This window comes from Micropterus salmoides, unplaced genomic scaffold (genome assembly GCF_014851395.1).
Source record: "Micropterus salmoides isolate LMB-PRFRI ecotype aquatic unplaced genomic scaffold, ASM1485139v1 Ms_hic_scaffold_1, whole genome shotgun sequence".
NCBI classification, from domain to species: domain Eukaryota; kingdom Metazoa; phylum Chordata; class Actinopteri; order Centrarchiformes; family Centrarchidae; genus Micropterus; species Micropterus salmoides.
In genome coordinates, this window is record NW_024040040.1 from 22,933,116 (window position 1) to 22,958,385 (window position 25,270).

The 25,270-nt window shown below is 43.0% G+C and overlaps 1 protein-coding gene across 1 annotated transcript in view; it reads right to left on the reverse strand.

The window, feature by feature from the left end:
- Window positions 1–410: 410 nt before the first annotated feature.
- Window positions 411–25,270, reverse strand: part of prkx (protein kinase X-linked) — a gene marked incomplete at its 5' end in the record, with an annotated part of 55,787 nt that continues 30,927 nt past the window's right edge. Inside the window, 4 exon segments of the mRNA XM_038722640.1 lie at window positions 411–1,642; window positions 3,183–3,260; window positions 20,876–20,933; window positions 24,591–24,686. Coding sequence (XP_038578568.1) covers window positions 1,517–1,642; window positions 3,183–3,260; window positions 20,876–20,933; window positions 24,591–24,686 — 358 coding nt within the window.

The following is a 25,270-nucleotide window of genomic DNA, read 5'->3' on the forward strand; positions in this document are numbered from 1 at the left end:
GAGCAATTTTGATTGACTGAGCAACAATCATTTGTAAAACATGATGAACTATAATGTGAATAAAACGTAGTTTTCCTTAAAACCCTGTGAATTTATCACTCCATCCTCTGCTCAAGCCACATAACAGCTCTCACTTTACATAGAGCCATGACCCTAAAGTGACTTATCACACTTTTTATTCCTTTTAGTGAAAGTAAGTAGTGATTGTCCACCGGGCTCTGAGCCCTGCCAGAACATGTGATCACACAGCAGCATTCTGTGCGCGACCACTGACAGAGGACCAAAGCTGCTGCATGGTGTCAGCGGGACCTGAAAAATCGCGCCCCCGCCAACACAGCCCTGTTTGTGGTGTAAAGATCCACCTGTGAGATAATGTTAGTTGGGTAGTAGTTCTATAATGAAAAAAAAAATCACATCATCACTTGGATTTTAATGGCAGTGAACAAAATCAAATGACGTTTATTTTAAAGGCCAATAGTGTCCTGAATTACCCACTTAAAGCTGGACTACAAAGTAAACTGAAAGTGGATGAATATTGACTAGATCAACTGTGATGTAGCTATATACAGTAGGAAGTTAAATATTGATTAGGTCCCATGCTCAGCGCCTTTCACCTCACTTGACTTTAAAGCATGACATCAATGATAATGATGATATGTGAAGTGAATGAGCACAAAGGGTCATGGGAAAGTCTAAATTGTAAAACAGCTGTGACTTGATGGTAATAACTACGTCCTGTGGCTGTAAATAAACCTATTGTTGACCTACAGCAGGGAATAACACAACAGCAACAACTTTACAGCAAGAGATGTGGCAGCAGATCCAGCAGCCTGTTCTCCACAACAGCACCTCACATGATTTCACTTCCATTAGCGCTGTGCAGAGCGCTGAGGAAAGCACTACTTCAAGTGAAATTTATGTAACTGCGAGAAATCATGCCTGTCAAACTGAGATGTAAGGCACCTTTTTACAAGTGCACTTGGTCACGCATTTTCAAATAAAGTGTCTGACTCATGACCACCATACAGTATAACAAGTGGAACACCGCACATTAATGACTACAGGCCAGCTGACAGTTACAGCACCAGTCTGGAGTTACATTAATATGACTACATGAGCATTTTAAAAAGAGAGAAAAAATGAAACATGATCATATTAAAAAAAGACCTGATTATTCTCTTTAGAAAGTAACAGTCTTTTGGTTTCAAAGTAACCAGATTTTTTTGCATGATAAGGCTCAGAGAAAAAAACGTGATAAAAAAATGAAAACAGCAAAGGTTTGACTTTAGTCAGATAAATAAAAATATAAAAAGCAAATCATTTCTGTGGTATGATACATGTCACAGTATTGATCATTTGGAGTTTGTCTTTGGGGAGACCATTATTACAGATAAAATGTGACTCCTCCGCTATGATAAATAAGGTGTTTCTCTATGATAGTACCTGTAACAGTAACTATATAATATGTTGTGTCAATTCTCCGGATGCTCCATCAATAAATAACCAAGCCGAGCGATCAGAAGTTCTTGAAGATCTCTAAGTCCTTTTGAGGCACGGGAGGGTCTTTCTTCCAGTCTTCCTCTGGGTAAACATCAAAGTTAGAGGTGTCCCCCTCGTGGGAAACTTTAGGAACTATGGGAGGCTGTGAAGACAGTGAAACATTTAGTACAAGTTCAAGTGCAGGTCTGAAATAGTAAAGCTAGCTGGATGTGGAGGAACATTTTTCTCTTTACTGTTGTATCATGACCATTCTCCCTGACAAATAAACTCAACTAATATAATACTGTGTTCATGTAGATGCAATGTCCTTAATAAGGGTGATTTATTCTTTGCATGGAATTTAAATAAGACCACTTTAACAGCACTCAAATGAAATGGAATTCTAACAAAAAAGCAGCTAACAGGGCTTAAGGCGAGGAAAATGTGTGTGCCTGTAATGTGTTGATTATGCAATGGTTTAAAGCTGTGCATCTGAAAGTGTAGTTCCTCTGTTAAAACACAAAAGGGAGTCTCCACCAAAGTGAGCACTAGTTGTAGTAATGATCTAGGATAGGGTTTGGGACTAGCTAACCTTCTCATATCTGTTGAGAGCTGTACATGCCCAGTATCGAGGGTGCAGGATGTAGCGACAATAGTATAAGATGCTAAAAACATAGCCTAGGGAGCTGTAAGCTATGACCCAGATGTAATTATCTGTTTCAGAAAGAACACAAAATCTGATTGTTTCTTAATGTGCCCTCACGTTAGCTTGAAAGGTCCAAATGGCAGAAAAACGCACCGTTTCCTCAACCAGAAACCATTGTCTGGTGACTGTATCCAAGTCCAAGCAAACTTTCAAAGCCATACAGAATATCCAATACAACCATCTTTCAAACTTTTTTTTTAGCAGTGGTTCATCCGTTGGTCTCTAAACGGCATTCATCTGCTTCCATTAGCTCCTGTTACGTTATACTCCATCTTTCTACTACATGCATACGACGGACATAAGGGCGCATCTACAAATAGCATGTAAAAAAAGAAAGACATAAAGCCTGAGAGCCATGTATGGCTTTATTTTATCCACCAGACTAAATTATTTCAAAATCTTAATTTTAATTATATTTTTTTTATCGGATTTAAAACTTTTTTTTTTTTTGAAATTTGAATTCAAGATTTTTTTAATGGAAAATTTAACTGATAAGTCTACACTGTATCCTGGGAACCAGTCGAATCTGCGAGCCGGTTGAATCTGCGAGCTCATTTTCGTTTCATTCACTCTGGCAGATCTGTCTGGCCCCTCTCCCGTTCAGACAGATTTCCACCCATCCATCCAATCACAACAGTTTAACTGACTGTTTGACTGGTTGAAGCCATGCTAATATATGAATCAAGATTCTGTTTCCTGCTTCAAAAGCTTTTAGAAACACATTTTTGTGAACAGTTGCTGTAATTTCATAAAGTTTGTGACCAGGCTGCAATCTTGTTGCTCTGATTGGTTGTATGTCTATCCAATTGCATCCAGAGGCATTTTGGTCTGCACCTGCTGATGACACCCTTGGAAATTAAATATGAGCATTTCAAATTTGTCTGCCGATGCCAGGCAAGTTCCATGGACCAGTCACAAACTGCTGAATTATAAATTGAACTGATTTTCAGTCATGAAAGCAGAGACTAAATTTAACACTTCTGAAAATGTCTCTCACCTTCAGTTTCCTCAGAATAACTGCCTCCCAGTCAATTGTCTTGAACCAGCGATGCTTCTTCACATCATCAGCACCGTTCTGAAACAGAACACACGGCTGTATACAGATATATTGTCCAACACAAACACTGAGCCCCACAGCTCACACTTGCTAAACATGACAAAGCATTAAGGCACATTTACAGTGCCTTGCGAAAGTATTCGGCCCCCTTGAACTTTTCGACCTTTTGCCACATTTCAGGCTTCAAACATAAAGATATAAAACTGTAATTTTTTGTGAAGAATCAACAACAAGTGGGACACAATCATGAAGTGGAACGAAATTTATTGGATATTTCAAACCTTTTTAACAAATAAAAAACTGAAAAATTGGGCGTGCAAAATTATTCAGCCCCTTTAATTTCAGTGCAGCAAACTCTCTCCAGAAGTTCAGTGAGGATCTCTGAATGATCCAATGTGACCTAAATGACTAATGATGATAAATAGAATACACCTGTATGAAATCAAGTCTCCGTATAAATGCACCTGCTCTGTGATAGTCTCAGAGGTCCGTTTAAAGCGCAGAGAGCATCATGAAGAACAAGGAACACACCAGGCAGGTCCGAGATACTGTTGTGGAGAAGTTTAAAGCCGGATTTGGATACAAAAAGATTTCCCAAGCTTTAAACATCCCAAGGAGCACTGTGCAAGCGATAATATTGAAATGGAAGGAGTATCAGACCACTGCAAATCTACGAAGACCCGGCCGTCCCTCTAAACTTTCAGCTCTTACAAGGAGAAGACTGATCAGAGATGCAGCCAAGAGGCCCATGATCACTCTGGATGAACTGCAGAGATCTACAGCTGAGGTGGGAGACTCTGTCCATAGGACAACAATCAGTCGTATACTGCATAAATCTGGCCTTTATGGAAGAGTGGCAAGAAGAAAGCCATTTCTTAAAGATATCCATAAAAAGTCTCGTTTAAAGTTTGCCACAAGCCACCTGGGAGACACACCAAACATGTGGAAGAAGGTGCTCTGGTCAGATGAAACCAAAATCAAACTTTTTGGCAACAATGCAAAACATTATGTTTGGCGTAAAGGCAACACAGCTCATCACCCTGAACACACCATCCCCACTGTCAAACATGGTGGTGGCAGCATCATGGTTTGGGCCTGCTTTTCTTCAGCAGGGACAGGGAAGATGGTTAAAATTGATGGGAAGATGGATGGAGCCAAATACAGGACCATTCTGGAAGAAAACCTGATGGAGTCTGCAAAAGACCTGAGACTGGGACGGAGATTTGTCTTCCAACAAGACAATGATCCAAAACATAAAGCAAAATCTACACTGGAATGGTTCACAAATAAACATATCCAGGTGTTAGAATGGCCAAGTCAAAGTCCAGACCTGAATCCAATCGAGAATCTGTGGAAAGAACTGAAAACTGCTGTTCACAAACTCTCTCCATCCAACCTCACTGAGCTCGAGCTGTTTTGCAAGGAGGAATGGGCAAAAATTTCAGTCTCTCGATGTGCAAAACTGATAGAGACGTACCCCAAGCGACTTACAGCTGTAATCGCAGCAAAAGGTGGCGCTACAAAGTATTAACTTAATTCAATTCAATTCAATTCAATTTTATTTATATAGCGCCAAATCACAACAACAGTTATCTCACAGCGCTTTTCATAAAAGAGCAGGTCTAGACCGTACTCTGTGATGTTATTTACAGAAGCCCAACAGTTCCCACCAAGAGCAAGCACTAGGCGACAGAGGCAAGGAAAAACTTCCTTTTAAGAGGCAGAAACCTCGAGCAGAACCATGGCTCAGGGTGGGCGGCCATCTGCCTCGACCGGTTGGGGTGAGAGAGAGAGAGAGAGAGAGTAAGAGAGAGAGAGAGATGTAAGGAGAGAGAGATGTAAGGAGAGAGAGAGAGAGTAAGGAGAGAGAGATGTAAGGAGAGAGAGAGGGAGGGAGGCAGCCTACACAATATACACACAGAGGTACACACAGTGAAGGTAATGTTGCTATAGACTAAATGAAAAATGGTACAGATATTTATAATAGTGTTAATGGTAACCATCGTAATGTTAATGATTATAATAACAATAATAACAATAAGACTAGCAACAATAGTCGTTGCAGCAGAGGGTGTCGAGCAGGAACACGGGGGCAGCAGGTGACCCGCAGCCACAGCTCCAGACTCCACAGCTCCAGAGCCAGAAAACCTGCAGGAAGTGATAGGAGAGAGGAGAGAGACGAGAAACACAAGACTACCAGAAAGGGGAGAAGTTGTGTTAGTAACATGCAATAATGGGATAAGGTTGCATACAGAGGGAGAGAAAGTAGAGGAGAGAGGAGCTCAGTGCATCATGGGAAATCCCCCGGCAGTCTAGGCCTATAGCAGCATAACTAAGGGATGGTTCAGGACTACCTGAGCCAGCCCTAACTATAAGCTTTATCAAAGAGGAAAGTCTTAAGCCTACTCTTAAATGTGGAGATGGTGTCTGCCTCCTGAACCCAAACTGGAACCTGGTTCCACAGGAGAGGAGCTTGATAGCTGAACGCTCTGGCTCCTAGTCTACTTTTGGAGACTCTAGGAACCACAAGTAACCCTGCATTCTGGGAGCGCAGTGCTCTGGTGGGGTAGTAAGGTACTATGAGCTCTTTAAGATAAGATGGTGCCTGACCATTAAGAGCTTTGTAGGTAAGAAGAATGATTTTAAATTCTATTCTGGATTTTACTGGAAGCCAATGCAAAGAAGCTAAAACAGGAGAAATGTGATCTCTTTTCCTGGTTCCTGTCAGAACACGTGCTGCAGCATTCTGGATCAGCTGAAGAGTCTTAATGGACTTTTTCGAGCAGCCTGATAATAAGGAATTGCAGTAATCCAGCCTAGAAGTAACAAATGCATGGACTAGTTTTTCTGCATCATTTTTAGACAGGATGTTCCTGATTTTCGCAATATTACGTAGGTGAAAAAAGGCGGTCCTTGAAATTTGCTTAATGTGAGACTTAAACGACATGTCCTGATCAAAGATAACTCCAAGATTCCTCACAGTGGTGCTGGAGGCCAGGGCGATGCCATCCAGGGAAACTATATCTTTAGATAATGCGTCACGGAGGTGCTTAGGCCCCAGAGCAATAACTTCAGTTTTATCTGAGTTTAACATGAGAAAATTACAGGTCATCCAGGTTTTAACATCCTGAAGGCACATTTGAAGTTTAGCTAACTGATGAGTTTCATCTGGCTTGATCGATAGATATAACTGAGTATCATCTGCATAACAATGAAAGCTTATGGAATGTTTCCTGATAATATTGCCTAAAGGAAGCATATATAAAGTGAAGAGGATTGGTCCGAGGACAGATCCTTGAGGAACTCCATGACTAACTTTGGCATGCATGGAGGACTCATCGTTAACATGTACAAACTGAAATCGATCTGATAAATAGGACTTAAACCAGCTTAGAGCGGTTCCTTTAATGCCAATGAAATATTCCAGTCTCTGCAATAGGATCTGATGGTCAATGGTATCAAATGCAGCACTAAGATCTAATAAAACCAGTACAGAGACAAGTCCTTTGTCTGATGCAATAAGGAGGTCGTTAGTAATTTTCACCAGTGCTGTCTCTGTGCTATGATGAGCTCTAAATCCTGACTGAAAATCCTCAAATAAACTATTGCTCTGTAGAAAGTCACACAGCTGTTTAGCAACTGCTTTCTCCAGAACCTTAGAGAGAAATGGAAGGTTAGATATAGGTCTATAGTTGGCTAAAACATCCGGATCAAGTTTGGGCTTTTTCAGAAGAGGTTTAATTACAGCTACTTTAAAGTACTGTGGTACATAGCCTGTTGATAAAGATAGATTGATCATATCTAGTATAGAGGTGCTGACTAAGGGTAAACATCTTTAAGCAGCCTAGTCGGGATGGGGTCTAAGAGGCAGGTTGATGGTTTAGATGAAGAAATTATTGAAGTTAGTTGGTAAAGATTGAGGGAAGCAAAACAGTCTAAACATGTATCTGGTTCTACAGCTGTTTCTAAGGTTCCTGAGTTAAGAGATAAGTCGGTGCCAATTGAGGGCAGGTCTTGGTGAATTTTGTCTCTAATAGCTAGAATTTTATCATTAAAGAAGCTCATGAAATCGTAACTACTGAGAGCTATGGGAATACTTGGCTCAATAGAGCTGTGACTCTCTGTCAGCCTGGCTACAGTGCTGAAAAGAAACTTTGGGTTGTTCCTATTTTCCTCTATTAATGACGAGTAGTACGCTGCTCTGGCATTACGGAGGGCCTTCCTATAAGTTTTAAGACTATCTTGCCAAATTAAACGAGAATTTTCCACTTTGGTAGAACGCCAATTCCTCTCAAGTTTCCGTGATATTTGCTTTAATTTGCGAGTTTCAGTATTATACCATGGAGCTAACCGTCTTTGTTTTAGTATTTTCTTTTTTAGAGGGGCTACAGAGTCGAGTGTCATTCGCAGCGAGCCTGCAGCACTATCAACAAGATGATCGATTTGGGAGGGACTGAAATTAGCATAGGAGTCCTCCGTTACTTTGTGACTAGATAATGTATTTAGAGCTGATGGAATCGCATCCTTAAATTTAGCTATGGCACTATCAGACAGACATCTTGTATAGAAATTTTTGCCCAATGGCGAGTAGTTCAGCAATACAAACTCAAAAGTTATCAAACAGTGGTCGGATAAAGAGGGATTCTGTGGGAACACCACTAAATGTTCAATTTCAATACCATACACCAAAACAAGGTCGAGGGTGTGGTTAAAACAGTGAGTCGGTTCATGAACACTCTGAGAGAAGCCGATGGAATCTAACAGAGAGATAAACGCAGTACTAAAGCTGTCATTCTCAACATCCACATGAATATTAAAATCTCCTACAATAATAACTTTGTCCGTTTTAAGGACTAAAGTTGACAAAAACTCTGCAAATTCAGATAAGAATTCAGAGTACGGGCCAGGTGCTCGGTACACTATAACAAAAAGAATTGGTTGCAGTGATTTCCAACTTGGGTGCGAAAGACTAAGAACAAGACTTTCAAATGAGTTATAGTTTAGTTTAGGTTTAGAGCTGATTAGTAGGCTAGAGTCGAAGATAGCTGCAACTCCACCTCCTCGGCCTGTGCCTCGAGGAATGTGAGTATTAATATGACTGGGAGGGGTGGATTCATTTAGGCTAACATATTCTCCATCACCCAGCCAGGTTTCAGTAAGACCAAATAAATCAATATCATAATCTGATATTAGTTCATTTACTAGTACACCTTTAGAAGAGAGAGATCTGATGTTTAAGAGTCCACATTTAACTCTCCTATTCGTTTGCACTATTGCTCTTGTGGTTTTAATTTTTATGAGGTTTTTATGCACAGCTCCTCTTCTGTTTACCTTTTTAAATAATTTCGATGGTCGGGGGGCAGACACCGTCACTATAGGATTTTCACTAAGTAACTCCTGAAATGGAGGAGCAGAGAAGTGTGTTAGACTGCGACTCTGCGTAGGGTTTTGGGTGGGTAACTGCTGAAAAAGAAGGGCAGAGAAGTGTGTTAAACTGCGACTCTGCCTCCTGGTCTCAACTCTGGGTTGTCATGGATTTGGTCCACTAATAAACTTGGCCAGATTTCTAGAAATGAGAGCTGCTCCTTCCCAAGTGGGATGGATGCCGTCTCTCCGGATCAGACCAGGTCTTCCCCAGAAAGTCTGCCAATGATCAACAAAGCCCACATCGTTTGCTGGACACCACCTCGACAACCAGCGGCGGAATGACGACATGCGGCTATACATGTCATCACTGGTCAGATTTGGCAGGGGTCCAGAGAAAACTACGGTGTCCGATATTGTTTTTGCATATGTACACACCGACTCAACATTAATCTTAGTGACCTCCGATTGGCGTAACCGGGAGTCATTACCGCCGACGTGAATAACAATCTTACTGTATTTACGTTTATCCTTAGCCAGCAGTTTCAAATAAGACTCAATGTCGCCCGCTCTGGCCCCAGGGATGCACTTAACTATGGCCGCTGGCTTCGCTAACTTCACGTTTCTCAAAATGGAGCTGCCAATGATCAGAGTTGGTTTCTCAGCGGGTGTGTCGCTGAGTGGGGAAAATCTGTTAGAAACGTGAACAGGTTGATGATGCCCCGTGGACTTTGAATGCTTACGACTATTCCTCCTTCGGACAGTCACCCAGCCCCCCTTTCCTGGCTGCACAGGGGATGCCGGAGGACGGCTACCAGAGGCTAACTCAGGCCGTTCCGCACCGACTACCGGGGACTGGCTAGCTACAGTAGCTAAAGACTGATCTACCAAGGTGCGGAGCCGGACTTCTAAATCACTGAGCCTCGCCTCCATGTCTATAAATAAACTACACTTATTACATGTACCATTACCGCTAAAGGAGGCAGAGGAGTAACTAAACATCTGACACACCGAGCAGGAGAAAGTAGGAGAGAGAGAGGGAGAAGGAGAAGCCATCGCTAGCTGCTAAGCTAAAGTTGCTAACGGCTAAGCTAAATTACTGTAGCGTCAGTTACCAAAACTTTAGAACAACTATGAGATTGAACAGCAGTCACTAAAAGATGGAAAGAACTGTGAGTGCTTAGGCAAAATTACTGTAAAGAATAAGTGTTTAGCGAACAGTTGGCCGCTGTAATCAAACAAATGTAACTGTTATTTAGCGAGAGCAACAACACGGTACCAACACACAAGCACCGGAAACGGAAATGAGTCGACACGCTTACCGCAATACGTCAGCAGGAGCTGACTTAAGGGGGCTGAATAATTTTGCACGCCCAATTTTTCAGTTTTTTATTTGTTAAAAAAGTTTGAAATATCCAATAAATTTCGTTCCACTTCATGATTGTGTCCCACTTGTTGTTGGTTCTTCACAAAAAATTACAGTTTTATATCTTTATGTTTGAAGCCTGCAATGTGGCAAAAGGTCGAAAAGTTCAAGGGGGCCAAATACTTTCGCAAGGCACTGTATACTCCTGCGTAGGGTCTACGTGCGTACCTACGCCATAGGCTACGCACATAGCCATGCATTTATACTTGTGCATAGGTGTGTCCATCATTCTGCAATTACACCCCCAAACGCTAGTCAGCAGTAGCGCTACAGCGTCCAATGTGTTGACTTTTGCCGGCCGAGCAGGCTAACTTCTGGTTTAGTGCTTCGCTAACGTAAATGGGGGTAAAATTGTATACATGCGGCTGGTGTAGCCTTTTCAAATGTTACCGACCGAATGGATCACATTCTGGGGTTGCGACGGTCAAATATATTGATTCACTCAGTTACAGCCGACGTTTTGGACGCTAATAAATGTTACTTCAAAGCGTGGGATACTTCCAGTCGGCTCGGAGGCATTACGAGGCTACCCAGCCGACCAATCACATATGGTCCGCGTCGACTCGACGTGTAGTTACATTTTTGAGGTGGTGCACATCAGGCGATGGCGTAGCCTCTGCGTAGCCCCGTAGCCTACGCCGTCGATTTGACGCAGAAATATAAATTGCACTTTACACTGGGGCAGGTCTGTGCTCCGGTTTGTTCTGGGCTTGTGCCTGGACTTCTCGGCCCTTGACGGGTGGGTGGGTTGGTGGTGGCATGCAGCTGAGGTGGTTGATTTTGCCTCGTTGCTGGTTTGGCTGGTGTTGCACAGCGGCCGGGGGGCGTGCTGGGCATGGGGGATGTCGGCTGGCGCCGGCGGCCTTAGTTTTTTTCCAGCGGTTGGGGGGACGGCGGACTTTTATTGGCGGGTGCACGGTGACCTGTGCGGCGCGTTTGCTGCCGGGCTGGGACTTGCTGCTGGTGTTTCTCTCCGCTGGCTTTCGCTGTCGTGTTATTCCGCTTGCTCTCTCTCGTTTGCCCGACCTTGCACGCGGGATTGGCGGGGGGCTGCTGGGCATTGGGTGTCGCCATGCTCGCACAGTGTGCGCGTTGGGCTCGTCACTTGTGCATTGGTGTTGATGATTGCGTGGCATTTGGGCGTTTTGGTTGTTTGCTGTGCGGCAGTGGGGTGCTGGGTGGGTGGGGGGCGACGGTCCAGGCGCTGCTCTTCCACGGGTTACGCTTCTTGCGTTCCGTCGGCATTACGTTGTCAACTGGCATTTGGGTCGGGATCTTCCGCGTTTGCATTGTGGTGTATCTGGGAGTCTTTGTTATTAGGGCCCGAGCACGACCGTGCGAGTTCCCTATTGAATTTGTAAATATTATATATTTAGGGCCCGAGCACGACCGTGCAAGGTCCCTATTGAATTTGCTAAGATTATTAGGGCCCGAGCACGACCGTGCGAGGTCCCTATTGAATTTGCAAAGATTATATATATTTAGGGCCCGAGCACGACCGTGTGAGGTCCCTATTGAATTTGCTAAGATTATTTAGGGCCCGAGCACGACCGTGTGAGGTCCCTATTGAATTTGCTGAGATTATATATATATATATATATATATATATATATATTTAGGGCCCGAGCACGACCGTGCGAGGTCCCTATTGAATTTTCTAAGATTATTAGGGCCCGAGCACGACCGTGTGAGGTCCCTATTGAATTTGCTAAGATTATATTTAGGGCCCGAGAACGACCGTGTGAGGTCCCTATTGAATTTGCTAAGATTATTAGGGCCCGAGCACGACCGTGTGAGGTCCCTATTGAATTTGCTAAGATTACATATATATATATATTTTTTTTAGGGCCCGAGCACGACCGTGTGAGGTCCCTATTGAATTTGCTAAGATTATATTTTTTAGGGCCCGAGCACGACTGTGCGAGGTCCCTATTGAATTTGCTCAGATTATTAGGGCCCGAGCGCGACCGTGTGAGGTCCCTATTGAATTTGCTAAGATTATTATTAGGGCCCGAGCACGACCGTGTGAGGTCCAGGAATTTGCTCGGATTATTATTAGGGCCCGAGCACGACCGTGCGAGGTCCCTATTGAATTTGCTCGGATTATATATATTTTTAGGGCCCGAGCACGACCGTGTGAGGTCCCTATTGAATTTGCTCGGATTATATATATTTAGGGCCCGAGCACGACCGTGCGAGGTCCCTATTGAATCTGCTCGGATTATATATATATATATATTTTTTTTTTTTTTTTTTTTCTGCAAAGTAGGCCCAAATGACATGGCCTAAACATACTCGAAAACTCACCAAAATTTGCAAAGATGTCAGAACCGGTGAAAAATTTCGTATTCTACAAGTTTCGCACATGGGCGTGGCAAAATGACTCGCTAGCGCCACCTAGAAAATTGGAAATGATTAGCCCCTCGTTCACGTTCAACCTACATGTACGAAATTTTCTGGGGACATGTATCGTATCAAGACGCACAAAAAAGCCTCAAGAACCCATACCCTAAAGTCAACAGGAAGTCGGCCATTTTGAATTTTACGGCCATTTTTGGATGATTTACACACTTCGTACTTTAACGAACTCCTCCTAGGGATTTAGTCGGATCAACGTCAAATTTCTGCTGTGCCTTCTAAAGGCATTGACGATGAAAAGTTGTGCTATTTGCGAGTTTTCGTCAATGGGCGTGTCCGTGGCGTTGATGATTCGCTATGAAACAGGAAGTTGTTGTAACTTCAGTGTACATGCTCACATCTGGACCAAACTGTACATGTAGGATGAGAGTCCCGCCCTGAACACATGTACATGCCGACATTCACCCACAGTCATAGCGCCACCTGCTGGCAACAGAAAGTGACCTTTAACGAAGCAGCCCCCGTTGCACGTTTCACCTACGTGCACGAATTTTCTGTGGTACGTGTATCTTGTCCAGACGCACAAAAAAGTCTCTTGGAGCCATAGCCTAAACCTAATAGGAAGTCGGCCATTTTGAATTTTACGTCAAATTTTGGATGATTCACACACTTCGTACTTTAACGAACTCCTCCTAGGGATTTAGTCGGACTGACTTCAAATTTGTGCTGTGCCTTCTAAAGGCATTGAAGATGAAAAGTTGTGCTATTTGCGAGTTTTCGTCAATGGGCGTGTCCGTGGCGTGGCATCAAAGATTAACTCTTCGCCATGACACAGAAGTTGTTGTAACGTCAGTGTACATGCTCACATCTGGACCAAAGTGTACATGTAGGATGAGAGTCCCGCCCTGAACACATGTACACGCCGACATTTACCCACAGTCTTAGCGCCACCTGCTGGCAACAGGAAGTGACTTTTAACGAAGCAGCCCCCGCCGCACGTTTCACCTACGTGCACAAATTTTCTGTGGTACGTGTATCGTGTCCAGACGCACAAAAAAGTCTCTTGGAGCCATAGCCTAAACCCAACAGGAAGTCGGCCATTTTAAATTTTACGTAAAATTTTGGATGATTTACACACTTCGTACTTTAACGAATTACTCCTAGGGATTTAGTCCGACCGACTTCAAATTTGTGCTGTGCCTTCTAAAGGCATTGAAGATGAAAAGTTGTGCTATTTGCGAGTTTTCCTACCTTTCTGATAGGAAGCCTTCTTGAGGTGGTATAAAACATTTCTTCTTATATTCTGATTTGAGTTGTGGACAACTATGACCACATGAATTAAAAAAACATTTCACTGACCAAGTCAGCTATAACACAAGTCTTGTTCATCAGACTACATGCTGTACAGTATTTGTGGACAGATTTTGTCCCAGGATTTATTATGCATTTCTTCTTCTTCGTTGCATGATTTAGAATAATAAGGTGAGAAATGGGTCTATTCTGAGTTCATCCTGCACTGCAGCAGCTAATAAAGTCCATTTAATCCCCAAAACGCTTTTCTTTTAGGCAGGCTGGAGCAGAAAACAACTCACCTTTCTCAAGTTGTACAGTAATGTCTCATGTGTATGAAGGTGGATCAAACAAGCTAATCTTAAATGTCAAAGTAGAGAGGAGCCTAGTAGGCCTATTTATTTTCATTCATTACACATTATGAATAAGCTATGCAGACAGTTGTAAAGAAAGAACATCTTTTTTCTGTTCTCTACTTGTTATAGTTACACAGTATTAGGGGTGTGGGCTGTATTAAAAGTATCCACTGTTCTCCCATGCTCTAACACACAGTAACGATGAAATGTGTGCTGTTCTCACATTCTTCCTCTGTATGTACACATAAACAACAAGGCAGGGAAATATAAAAGAAATTTATTTTATTGTTTGGTTACATTATTGTTCAATGTACATGCTCACATCTGAAACAAACTTTACGTGCTTGATAACTCTCCCACCCCGCAGACATCTACACGCCAATACCGATTTATATTCATAGTGGCAAGTGCTATGTAGCTCCACATAGGGGACACAGGAAGTGACATATAACACCTTCATGCGGCGTCATAACCGCGTTGCAAATTCACAGCCGCACCGGCAGAGCTCCAGAATATGCAACTCGGCCGGCTCAAACGCGGACGCGCTTACAAGTGCGAGGGCCCGCCCAACGCTGCTTGCAGCTTTAATATTCTGATTTGAGTTGTGGACAACTATGACCACATGAATTAAAAAAATTAAACATTTCACTGCCCAAGTCAGCTATAACACAAGTCTTGTTCATTAGACTACATGGTGTACAGTATTTGTGGACAGATTTTGTCCCAGGATTTATTATGCATTTCTTCTTCTTCGTTGCATGATTTAGAATAATAAGGTGAGAAATGGGTCTGTTCTGAGTTCATCCTGCACTGCAGCAGCTAATAAAGTCCATTTAATCCCAAAAACGCTTTTCTTTTAGGCAGGCTGGAGCAGAAAACAACTCACCTTTCTCAAGTTGTACAGTAATGTCACATGTGTATGAAGGTGGATCAAACAAGCTAATCTTAAATGTCAAAGTAGAGAGGAGCCTAGTAGGCCTATTTATTTTCATTCATTACACAATATGAATAAGCTATGCAGACAGTTGTAAAGAAAGAACATCTTTTTCTTCTGTTCTCTACTTGTTATAGTTACACAGTATTAGGGTTGTGGGCTGTATTACAAGTATCCACTGTTCTCCCATGCTCTAACACACAGTAACGATGAAATGTGTGCTGTTCTCACATTCTTCCACTGTATGTACACATAAACAACAAGGCAGGGAAATACAAAAGGAATTTATTTTATTGTTCAGTGTACATGCTCACATCTGAAACAAACTTTACGTGCTTGATAACTCTCCCACCCCGCAGACATCTACACGCCAATACCGATTTATATTCATAGCGGCAAGTGCTATGTAGCTCCACATAGGGGACACAGGAAGTGACATATAACACCTTCATGAGACGTCGGAACCGCGTAGGAAATTCACAGCCGCACCGGCAGAGCTCCAGAATATGCAACTCGGCCGGCTCACGCGCGGACGCGCTACAAGTGCGAGGGCCCGCCCAACGCTGTTTGCAGCTTTAATTCGGGCCTGAGCACGACCGTGTGAGGTCCCTATTGAATTTGCTCGGATTATTTAGGGCCCGAGCACGACCGTGTGAGGTCCCTATTGAATTTGCTCGGATTATTAGGGCCCGAGCACGACCGTGCGAGGTCCCTATTGAATTTGCTCGCATTTTTTTTATTTATTTATTTTTTTCTGCAAAGTAGGCCCAAATGACATGGCCTAAACATACTCGAAAACTCACCAAAATTTGCAAACATGTCAGAACCGGTGAAAAATTTCGTATTCTACAAGTTTCGCACATGGGCGTGGCAAAATGACTCGCTAGCGCCACCTAGAAAATTGGAAAAGATTAGCCCCTCGTTCACGTTCAACCTACATGTACGAAATTTTCTGGGGACATGTATCATATCAAGACGCACAAAAAAGCCTCAAGAACCCATAACCTAAAGTCAACAGGAAGTCGGCCATTTTGAATTTTACGGCCATTTTTGGATGATTTACACACTTTGTACTTTAACGAACTCCTCCTAGGGATTTAGTCGGATCGAAGTCAAATTTCTGCTGTGCCTTCTAAAGGCATTGACGATGAAAAGTTGTGCTATTTGCGAGTTTTCGTCAAAGGGCGTGTCTGTGGCGTCGATGATTCGCTATGAAACAGGAAGTTGTTGTAACTTCAGTGTATATGCTCACATCTGGACCAAACTGTACATGTAGGATGAGAGTCCCGCCCTGAACACATGTACATGCCGACATTCACCCACAGTCATAGCGCCACCTGCTGGCAACAGAAAGTGACCTTTAACGAAGCAGCCCCCCGCCGCACGTTTCACCTACGTGCACAAATTTTCTGTGGTACGTGTATCTTGTCCAGACGCACAAAAAAGTCTCTTGGAGCCATAGCCTAAAACCAACAGGAAGTCGGCCATTTTGAATTTTACGTCAAATTTTGGATGATTTACACACTCTGTACTTTAACGAACGGGACATGTATCATATCAAGACGCACAAAAAAGCCTCAAGAAGAAAGGTCACTTCCTGTTGCCAGCAGGTGGTGCTATGACTGTGGGTGAATGTCGGCATGTACATGTGTTCAGGGCGGGACTCTCATCCTACATGTACAGTTGGGTGCAAATGTGAGCATGTACACTGAAGTCTTTTCATGGCGAATCATCGATGCCACAGACACGCCCATTGACGAAAACTCGCAAATAGCACAACTTTTCATCGTCAATGCCTTTAGAAGGCACAGTAGAAATCTGAAGTCGGTCCGACTAAATCCCTAGGAGGAGTTCGTTAAAGTACGGAGTGTGTAAATCATCCAAAAATGACCATAAAATTCAAAATGGCCGACTTCCTGTTGAGTTTAGGATATGGTTTCTTATGATACATGTCCCCAGAAAATTTCGTGCATGTAGGTTGAACGTGAACAAGGGGCTAATTTTTTCCAATTTTCTAGGTGGCGCTAGCGAGTCATGTTGCCTCTCCCATGCGCGAAACCCATAAAATACAAAAATTTTCACCACTTCTGACATATGTGCAAAGTTTGGTGAGTTTTCGGGTATGTTTAGGCCCCCAACATTGAGCTTACTTTGCAGAAAAAAGAAAAACAAAAAAAAATCTTGCTCGGTCCCTAAAAAAATAATAATCTTTACAGTTTCAATAGGGACCTAGCACAGTTCGTGCTCGGGCCCTAATAATTTATCAGTTGATTGTAATTAAACACTGTCATTATTATAGTGGCACAGTCCAGCTTCCATACATCAGCACACAGCATCAGTGTTGTGTTAATGAGCTATGTGACTGCTCTGCAGAGAAATATTGGCAGCCACAAATTTCTATCTTGTCTGGGATTATGTGGAGTTAATGACTGGGTTTAGAGAAGTATTTGTTTTATTGAGAGTACCTCTCAAGTCTCCCGCTCCTTTCGCTAATGTTAAGTGAAACGCTCCACTTCTCCAGTTTGAATGGGAATCTACACAGCCCCCATTGATGAGTGATGAAGTGGCGGGCTCCCAGTAAAACATAGATACTGTGCAAGTCTTCCAAGAGATGACAAAAAAAAATGTCTCTCAAATTCCTCAGGCTGTACACAGTGAAATTAGTCAAAATGCTTTTCTTCCGAATTTCAGGCCTTCTCTGTGAGGTTTAAGAGGAACCAATGCAATTTGGTGTTAAATTTGTATACAAGATGTCTGTCTGATAGTGCTGTAGCTAAATTTAAGGATGCGATTCCATCAGCTCTAAATTCATAATCAGATCACAAAGTAACGGAGGATTCCTATGTTAATTTCAGTCCCTCCCAAATCAATCATCTTGTTGATAGTGCTGCAGGCTCGCTGCGAATGACACTCGACTCTGTAGGTGTAAAAGAAAATAATAAAACAAAGACGGTTAGATCCATGGTATAATACTGAAACTCGCAAATTAAAGCAAATATCGCGGAAACTTGAGAGGAATTGGCGTTCCACCAAACTGGAAAATTCTCGTTTAATTTGGCAAGATAGTCTTAAAACTTATAGGAAGGCCCTCCGTAATGCCAGAGGAGCGTACTCGTCATTAATAGAGGAAAAAAGGTTTCTTTCTTTTCAGCACTGTAGCCAGGCTGACAGAGAGTCACAGCTCTATTGAGCCAAGTATTCCCATAGCTCTCAGTAGTTACGACTTCATGAGCTTCTTTAATGATAAAATTCTAACTATTAGAAACAAAATTCACCAAGACCTGCCCTCAACTGGCACCGACTTATCTCTAAACTCAGGAACCTTAGAAACAGCTGTAAAACCAGATATGTTTAGACTGCTTTGCTTCCCTCAATCTTTACCAACTAACTTCAATAATTTCTTCATCTAAAACATCAACCTGCCTCTTAGACCCTATCCCGACTAGGCTGATTAAAGAAGTTTTACCCTTAGTCCGCACTTCTATACTAGATATGATCAATCTATCTTTATCAACAGGCTATGTACCACAGTACTTTAAAGTAGCTGTAATTAAACCTCTTCTGAAAAACCCCAAACTTGATCCAGATGTTTTAGCCAACTATAGACCTATATCTAACCTTCCATTTCTCTCTAAGATCCTGGAGAAAGCAGTTGCTAAACAGCTGTGTGACTTTCTACAGAGCAATAGTTTATTTGAGGATTTTCAGTCAGGATTTAGAGTTCATAGCACAGAGACAGCACTGGTGAAAATTACTAATGACCTCCTCATTGCATCAGACAAAGGACTTGTCTCTGTACTGGTTTTACTAGATCTTAGTGCTGCATTTTTACACCATTGACCATCAGATCCTATTACAGAGACTGGGTCATTTCATTGGCATTAAAGGAATCGCTCTAAGCTGGTTTAAGTCCTATTTATTAGATCGATTTCAGTTTGTACATGTTAACGATGAGTCCTCCATGCACGCCACAGTTAGTCATGGTGTTCCACAAGGATCTGTCCTCGGACCAATCCTGTTCACTTTATATATGCTTCCTTTAGGCAATATTATCAGGAAATATTCCATAAACTTTCATTGTTATGCAGATGATACTCAGTTATATCTATCAATCAAGCCAGATGAAATTAATCAGTTAGCTAAACTTCAAATGTGCCTTCAGGATGTTAAAACCTGGATGGCCTGTAATTTTCTAATGTTAAACTGAGATAAAACTCAAGTTATTGTTCTGGGGCCCAAGCACCTCCGTGACGCATTATCTAAAGATATAGTTTCCCTGGATGGCATCGCCCTGGCCTCCAGCACCAGCTCCTCTCCTGTGGAACCAGGTTCCAGTTTGGGTTCAGTAGGCAGACACCATCTCCACATTTAAAAGTACGCTTAAGACTTTCCTCTTTGATAAAGCTTATAGTTAGGGCTGGCTCAGGTAAGTCCTGAACCATCCCTTAGTTATGCTGCTATAGGCCTAGACTGAGGATGGGGACTTCCCATGATGCACTGAGCTCCTCTCTCCTCTACTTTCTCTCCCTCTCTATGCAACCTCATCCCATTAATGCATGTAACTAACTCGACTTCTCCCCTTTCCGGTAGTCTTGTGCTTTCTCGTCCCTCTCCTCTCTCCTCCTATCACTTCCTGCAGGTGTTTCTGGCTCTGGAGCTGTGGGGTCTGGATCTGTGGTTGCGAGTCGCCCGCTGCCCCCGTGTTCCTACTCGACACCCTCTGCTAACTATTGTTACTAGTCCTATTGTAATTATAATCATTAACATTACGATTATTATCATAAACATTACTGTATTTATCTGTACCATTTTTCATTTAGTCTACAGCAACATCACCTTTACTGTCTGTACCTCTGTGTGTATATTGTGTAGGCTGCCTCCCTCCCCTCTCTCTCTCCTTCCATCCCTCTCTCTCTCTCTCTCGCCCTCTCTCTCTCTCTCCTTCACCCCCAACTGGTCGAGGCAGATGGCCGCCCACCCTGAGCCATGGTTCTGCTCGAGGTTTCTGCCTCTTAAAAGGAAGTTTTTCCTTGCCTCTGTCGCCTAGTGCTTGCTCTTGGTGGGAATTGCTGGGCTTCTGTAAATAACATCACAGAGTATGGTCTAGACCTGCTCTTTTATAAAAAGTGCTGTGAGATAACTGTTGTTGTGATTTGGCACTATATAAATCATTCACTCCAGACGAACAACCTCTAACTTTGCATATGAAGCAGCAGCTGAAGCTCTAACGGGAAGGGTGAGTATGGGATCAAATTGCTAATGGGAGAAATTCTTGTTGCTAAATTGGTTATTCGATTCTCTATTTAGAGCTGTTTATGTATGGATTTATACCAACTCCCTGAGACCTAGGTACTCTTAACTTCTTGCGCACCCCTGTTTCAGGTAAAGCTAACAATTCAACTATTAGGAGAGAACATCAAAGTAACAGCCCAGCTTTCAAATTCACTTCATGTTTCTTTACCAGTGTGACCCATCTGCTTTTAGATTTAGATAGTAGATATGAAAAAGATTTGATCCTAACAGTAGGATTGGTTATTAAATTTTCCATTAAACTTTGACAGTTTCAGTTAGATTTTTCTAAAGCTTGAAGTTGTTGTGAACTGACTCAATAACTGAGTCATGAAAACATTTCCATAACTTAATTTGGGACAAACAATATTTAAATTACAAGTCAGCGACCCTATCTTACAGAAGTGCCCACAGACATTCATACCTCCTGATGGGAGTGAAAACCCTTAAAAAGTCCAAAATGAGCCTTCAGTACATCGCTCTTCATTTCTGACTAATTGGAAGCATGTGGAGCTTCAGTCACACTGTGGGCCTTTTCCTGTCCCATCCTGCAGAAGGTATGAAATATGGTAAGCTGCCATGTGGTTCATAGAAGCAGGAAGTCTAACCAACTCACCTTCATGTTGCCTAGCCGTCTGGCTCGGTCAATGACCAGAAATTTCTTGATGAGGTCTCTGGGGGAAAAAGAAACAGTCAGTGAATCCAAAGCCGTGTGCTTCTCTCTCTCTCTCTCACACACACACACACACACACACACACACAGAAAAACTGTCAGAAAGTCCTCCCAGCACTGTCGAAATGACAAACGCATCATCACCAAAGGTAGCCTGACAGGGCTGGCTAAGTGAGTTGTGTACCTTTGACAGTCTTTTCATAGAAAAAAGTGAGCCCTTTTTTGCAGACAGGAACTTTCTCAGACTATAAACTGTGCACATGATGTAGATATCCGTGTGTGGAAAATGAGGATGATTCACAGGGGTCTTAAAATGGCTTTCCGATGAAATGTGATAGCGGCTGATGAACAGAGAGCTTTCGATAGGCTTATAAACACAGCAGCTGGGTGTTGACAAGCCAGCAATTTTTCAGTTTTGTCTAATCCTTCCTATGCCTAAAGACAAGCCTGGGGAGTGATATATCACAGAAATATTTTAATCAGCGCCAGAGTAAAATATTTGTATTTATGCCTTTTCAGAAATTTCATGAAGGAGAATTCATCTGGAAATTATAGCTGCAAGCAGTGTTGGGCGGGCCCTCGTACTTGTTGCGTGTCTGGGTGTGAGGCGGGCGCGTTGCATATTCTGGAGCTCTTCCGGTGCGGCTATGAATTTGCTACGCGCTTCGGACGCTGCATAAAGGTGTTATTCGTCACTTCCTGTGTCCCTTTTGTGGCACTACATAGCACTGTGCGCTATGATTATTAATGGATATTGGCGTGTAGATGTGTTCGGGGCGTGACCCTTCTCAAATGTGTGAAATTTGGTAGAGATATGAGCATATACAGTTAAGTTACAACAACTTCCTGTGTTACGGCAAAGCATCGAACTTTAACGCCACGGCAAGGAAACGCCGTTATACGAAAACTCTTAATGGTCAGGCACCATCTTATCTTAAAGAGCTCATAGTACCTTACTACCCCACCAGAGCACTGCACTCCCAGAATGCAGGGTTACTTGTGGTTCCTAGAGTCTCCAAAAGTAGACTAGGAGCCAGAGCGTTCAGCTATCAAGCTCCTCTCCTGTGGAACCAGGTTCCAGTTTGGGTTCAGGAGGCAGACACCATCTCCACATTTAAGAGTAGGCTTAAGACTTTCCTCTTTGATAAAGCTTATAGTTAGGGCTGGCTCAGGTAGTCCTGAACCATCCCTTAGTTATGCTGCTATAGGCCTAGACTGCCGGGGGATTTCCCATGATGCAATGAGCTCCTCTCTCCTCTACTTTCTCTCCCTCTATATGCAATCTTATCCCATTATTGCATGTTACTAACACAACTTCTCCCCTTTCTGGTAGTCTTGTGCTTTCTCGTCTCTCTCCTCTCTCCTATCACTTCCTGCAGGTTTTCTGGCTCTGGAGCTGTGGAGTCTGGAGCTGTGGCTGCGGGTCACCTGCTGCCCCTGTGTTCCTGCTCGACAACCTCTACTGCAACAACTATTGTTGCTAGTCTTATTGTTATTATTGTTATTATAATCATTAACATTACGATGGTTACCATTAACACTATTATAAATATCTGTACCATTTTTCATTTAGTCTATAGCAATATTACCTTCACTGTCTGTACCTCTGTGTGTATATTGTGTAGGCTGCCTCCCTCCCCTCTCTCTCTCTCCTTACATCTCTCTCTCCTTACATCTCTCTCTCTCTCTCTCTCTCTCTCTCTCACCCCAACCGGTCGAGGCAGATGGCCGCCCACCCTGAGCCATGGTTCTGCTCGAGGTTTCTGCCTCTTAAAAGGAAGTTTTTCCTTGCCTCTGTCGCCTAGTGCTTGCTCTTGGTGGGAACTGTTGGGCTTCTGTAAATAACATCACAGAGTATGGTCTAGACCTGCTCTTTTATGAAAAGCGCTGTGAGATAACTGTTGTTGTGATTTGGCGCTATATAAATAAAATTGAATTGAATTGAATTGAATTGAAAACTCACAAGATTCACAACATACCATCTTCAATGTGTTAAGGCTCTTCTGAGACTGTTTTGAAGCAGGTGAGGCAAATATGTTGGCAGTAGTACATAACAGCATAAAACTTGACACTTCCTGTGGCCAGCAGGTGGCGCTATGATATTGTGTGTTTATTGGCATATGGATGTGTTCAGGGTGGGACTCTCATTCTACATGTACAGTTTGGTGCAGATCTGAGCATACACACTGAAGTAATGTGTAACAGTGTTTTGATTTGATGTCATAGATGGAAAATTGGGGATGAAGGTAAGGCTTTTTGCAGCAGCTGCCTAACAGTCATTCTACTCACTGTGTGAGACTGTGTGGCACTACAAATGAACTTTGGCAGTAGATGTTGAGAGTAGGATTAGTGTCACTCATTAAAGTCCCTCTAACACATTCTTTGCAGCCCCCTAGGGAACCAAATACATCTCAAGAACTACACACAAGCTTCACACCATATAAAGACAGCAGAGAAAGACGTGGAGGTGGTGCAGAGGACATCAGGTCAGGTCATGTCAACATGTCCATAACAAGTGCTTAACAACCAACTTATTTATAACTAATCCCTTACAAGACTTTTACTGCTGGGGTCACCCTGGGACAGTTCTCCCAGTATAACTGGGAATGCTCAGCAGCTGCTGCTGGAGACACAGAACTCTTTATGCAGTCCCCTGCAAAGCCTTTCACTTCTTGATGGATGGGATGTCGAACTGTGTAAAAGTGATATAAATGGGGGAAATATTAAAAATCCTTCTGTCTGCCAGCCACGAGATAGATGGCTTTACAGTAGGAAGCTGTGGGTTTGCTGAATTATCAGGGGAAGCAGTGTGTGTCTGGCCTCTCCAGGTGCACCTGAAGCCCCTCTTTATCTCCAGGGAGCTCAATGGCCCCAAGTTAGATGTTGTAGCACTTACAGACCCCATCCACGGCCAATATGGCCCCCACAATTGTTTGCAGTATAACGTTTAATTAGTAATTTAAATGGCAGGGGGTGGGGTGCATCAGAGCCTCACAATAGGGAGGCTATATTTTCCTGACTGGCCACAGCGTATGGACATGCGGGCCAGGTTTTGGTTTAACACAAGCAACAGTGTGGCTAAAGAAAGAAGTACTGGTACCTGTCACCCCAGCACAGCCTGTTTACCCTGCTGCCTTCTGGGAAGAGATATATAAGTTTCAGCTGCCGCACCACCAAAATTTTAAACTCTAATTCATCCTCTGCACTGCTCCACTGAATATAGTATATTTCTGTTTACCATTTTTATAATTGGGGGGGGATTTCTTTTATCAATTTAATGTACTTAAACACATAAAATGATGCTCGTCCTGGACGTCCCCTTTAACCAATCAACAACCAGGATACAATACACAGAGCATTTGTCCAGTGATCATTTCCAAATATCATCCTATAATGCATTATGGACATGGGCGTCATAAAAACTTTTACCATGCTCATCACCTATGAGATTTATATGCAAGAAGAATAAGTGGACCATAGGCGGGTAAAACAATCTCTGTTCAAACGCAACGTTTTGAAAAAGTGACAGCCCCACTACATGCAAAGACTTTAAGGATTAATGTATGTCGAAAATACACACACACACACACACACACACACACACACACAGATTCCATGGCTTGTGTAATTTGACCCTGGCCTGGTGTCTGGAGCTTACTTGACATAGAAATCCAGATGGCGTGGGAATTCAAGTTTTCCGGCCAGGATCTTCTGATAGATTCCAAATGGATTGTCATCAAAGAACGGTGGGTACCTGTGGAGAGAAGTAAATGTCATCTCCCTCTGCCCCTCTGAAGCTGCACGCACACGCACACACACACACACACACGCGCACACACACACACTGTCACTGTGTGCACACTCAATTTGTGCTCTGCAAAAACAGCGTGATGCAAGGAACAGGTAAAGTATGTAAGAGCCTACACACGCTTACCAGGATCACCCCAACTAAATGGTGAGTGAACATGTAGAGAGGTCACCATTTAGAGATAGTGTGTGTGTGTGTGTGTGTGTGTGTAGCGGGACTATGATAACTTTGTGCTATAGACAGAGCAGCCTTTGTTCACAGCTATTTTGACATTTCTGTGTGTTAATCTTTCTACCATCCACAGGCCTTCTGCTGCTGCTCTCCACTGAATGCTTTCCCAGCTCTCCTGTTCTTCCCTGCGCTCTGGCCTGGACAAGTCATTAACCACAAATTAAAAATTGGGACCAGCCTCTGAATGCAATACGCATGGAGCAGATAGCCGCAAAATTGTCTTCCCTGTGAAAAGCTCCAGAGTTAGGAGATCGCGGGCATCTGGGAGCTGGCTGTGTAACGCAGACTCCACTCACATG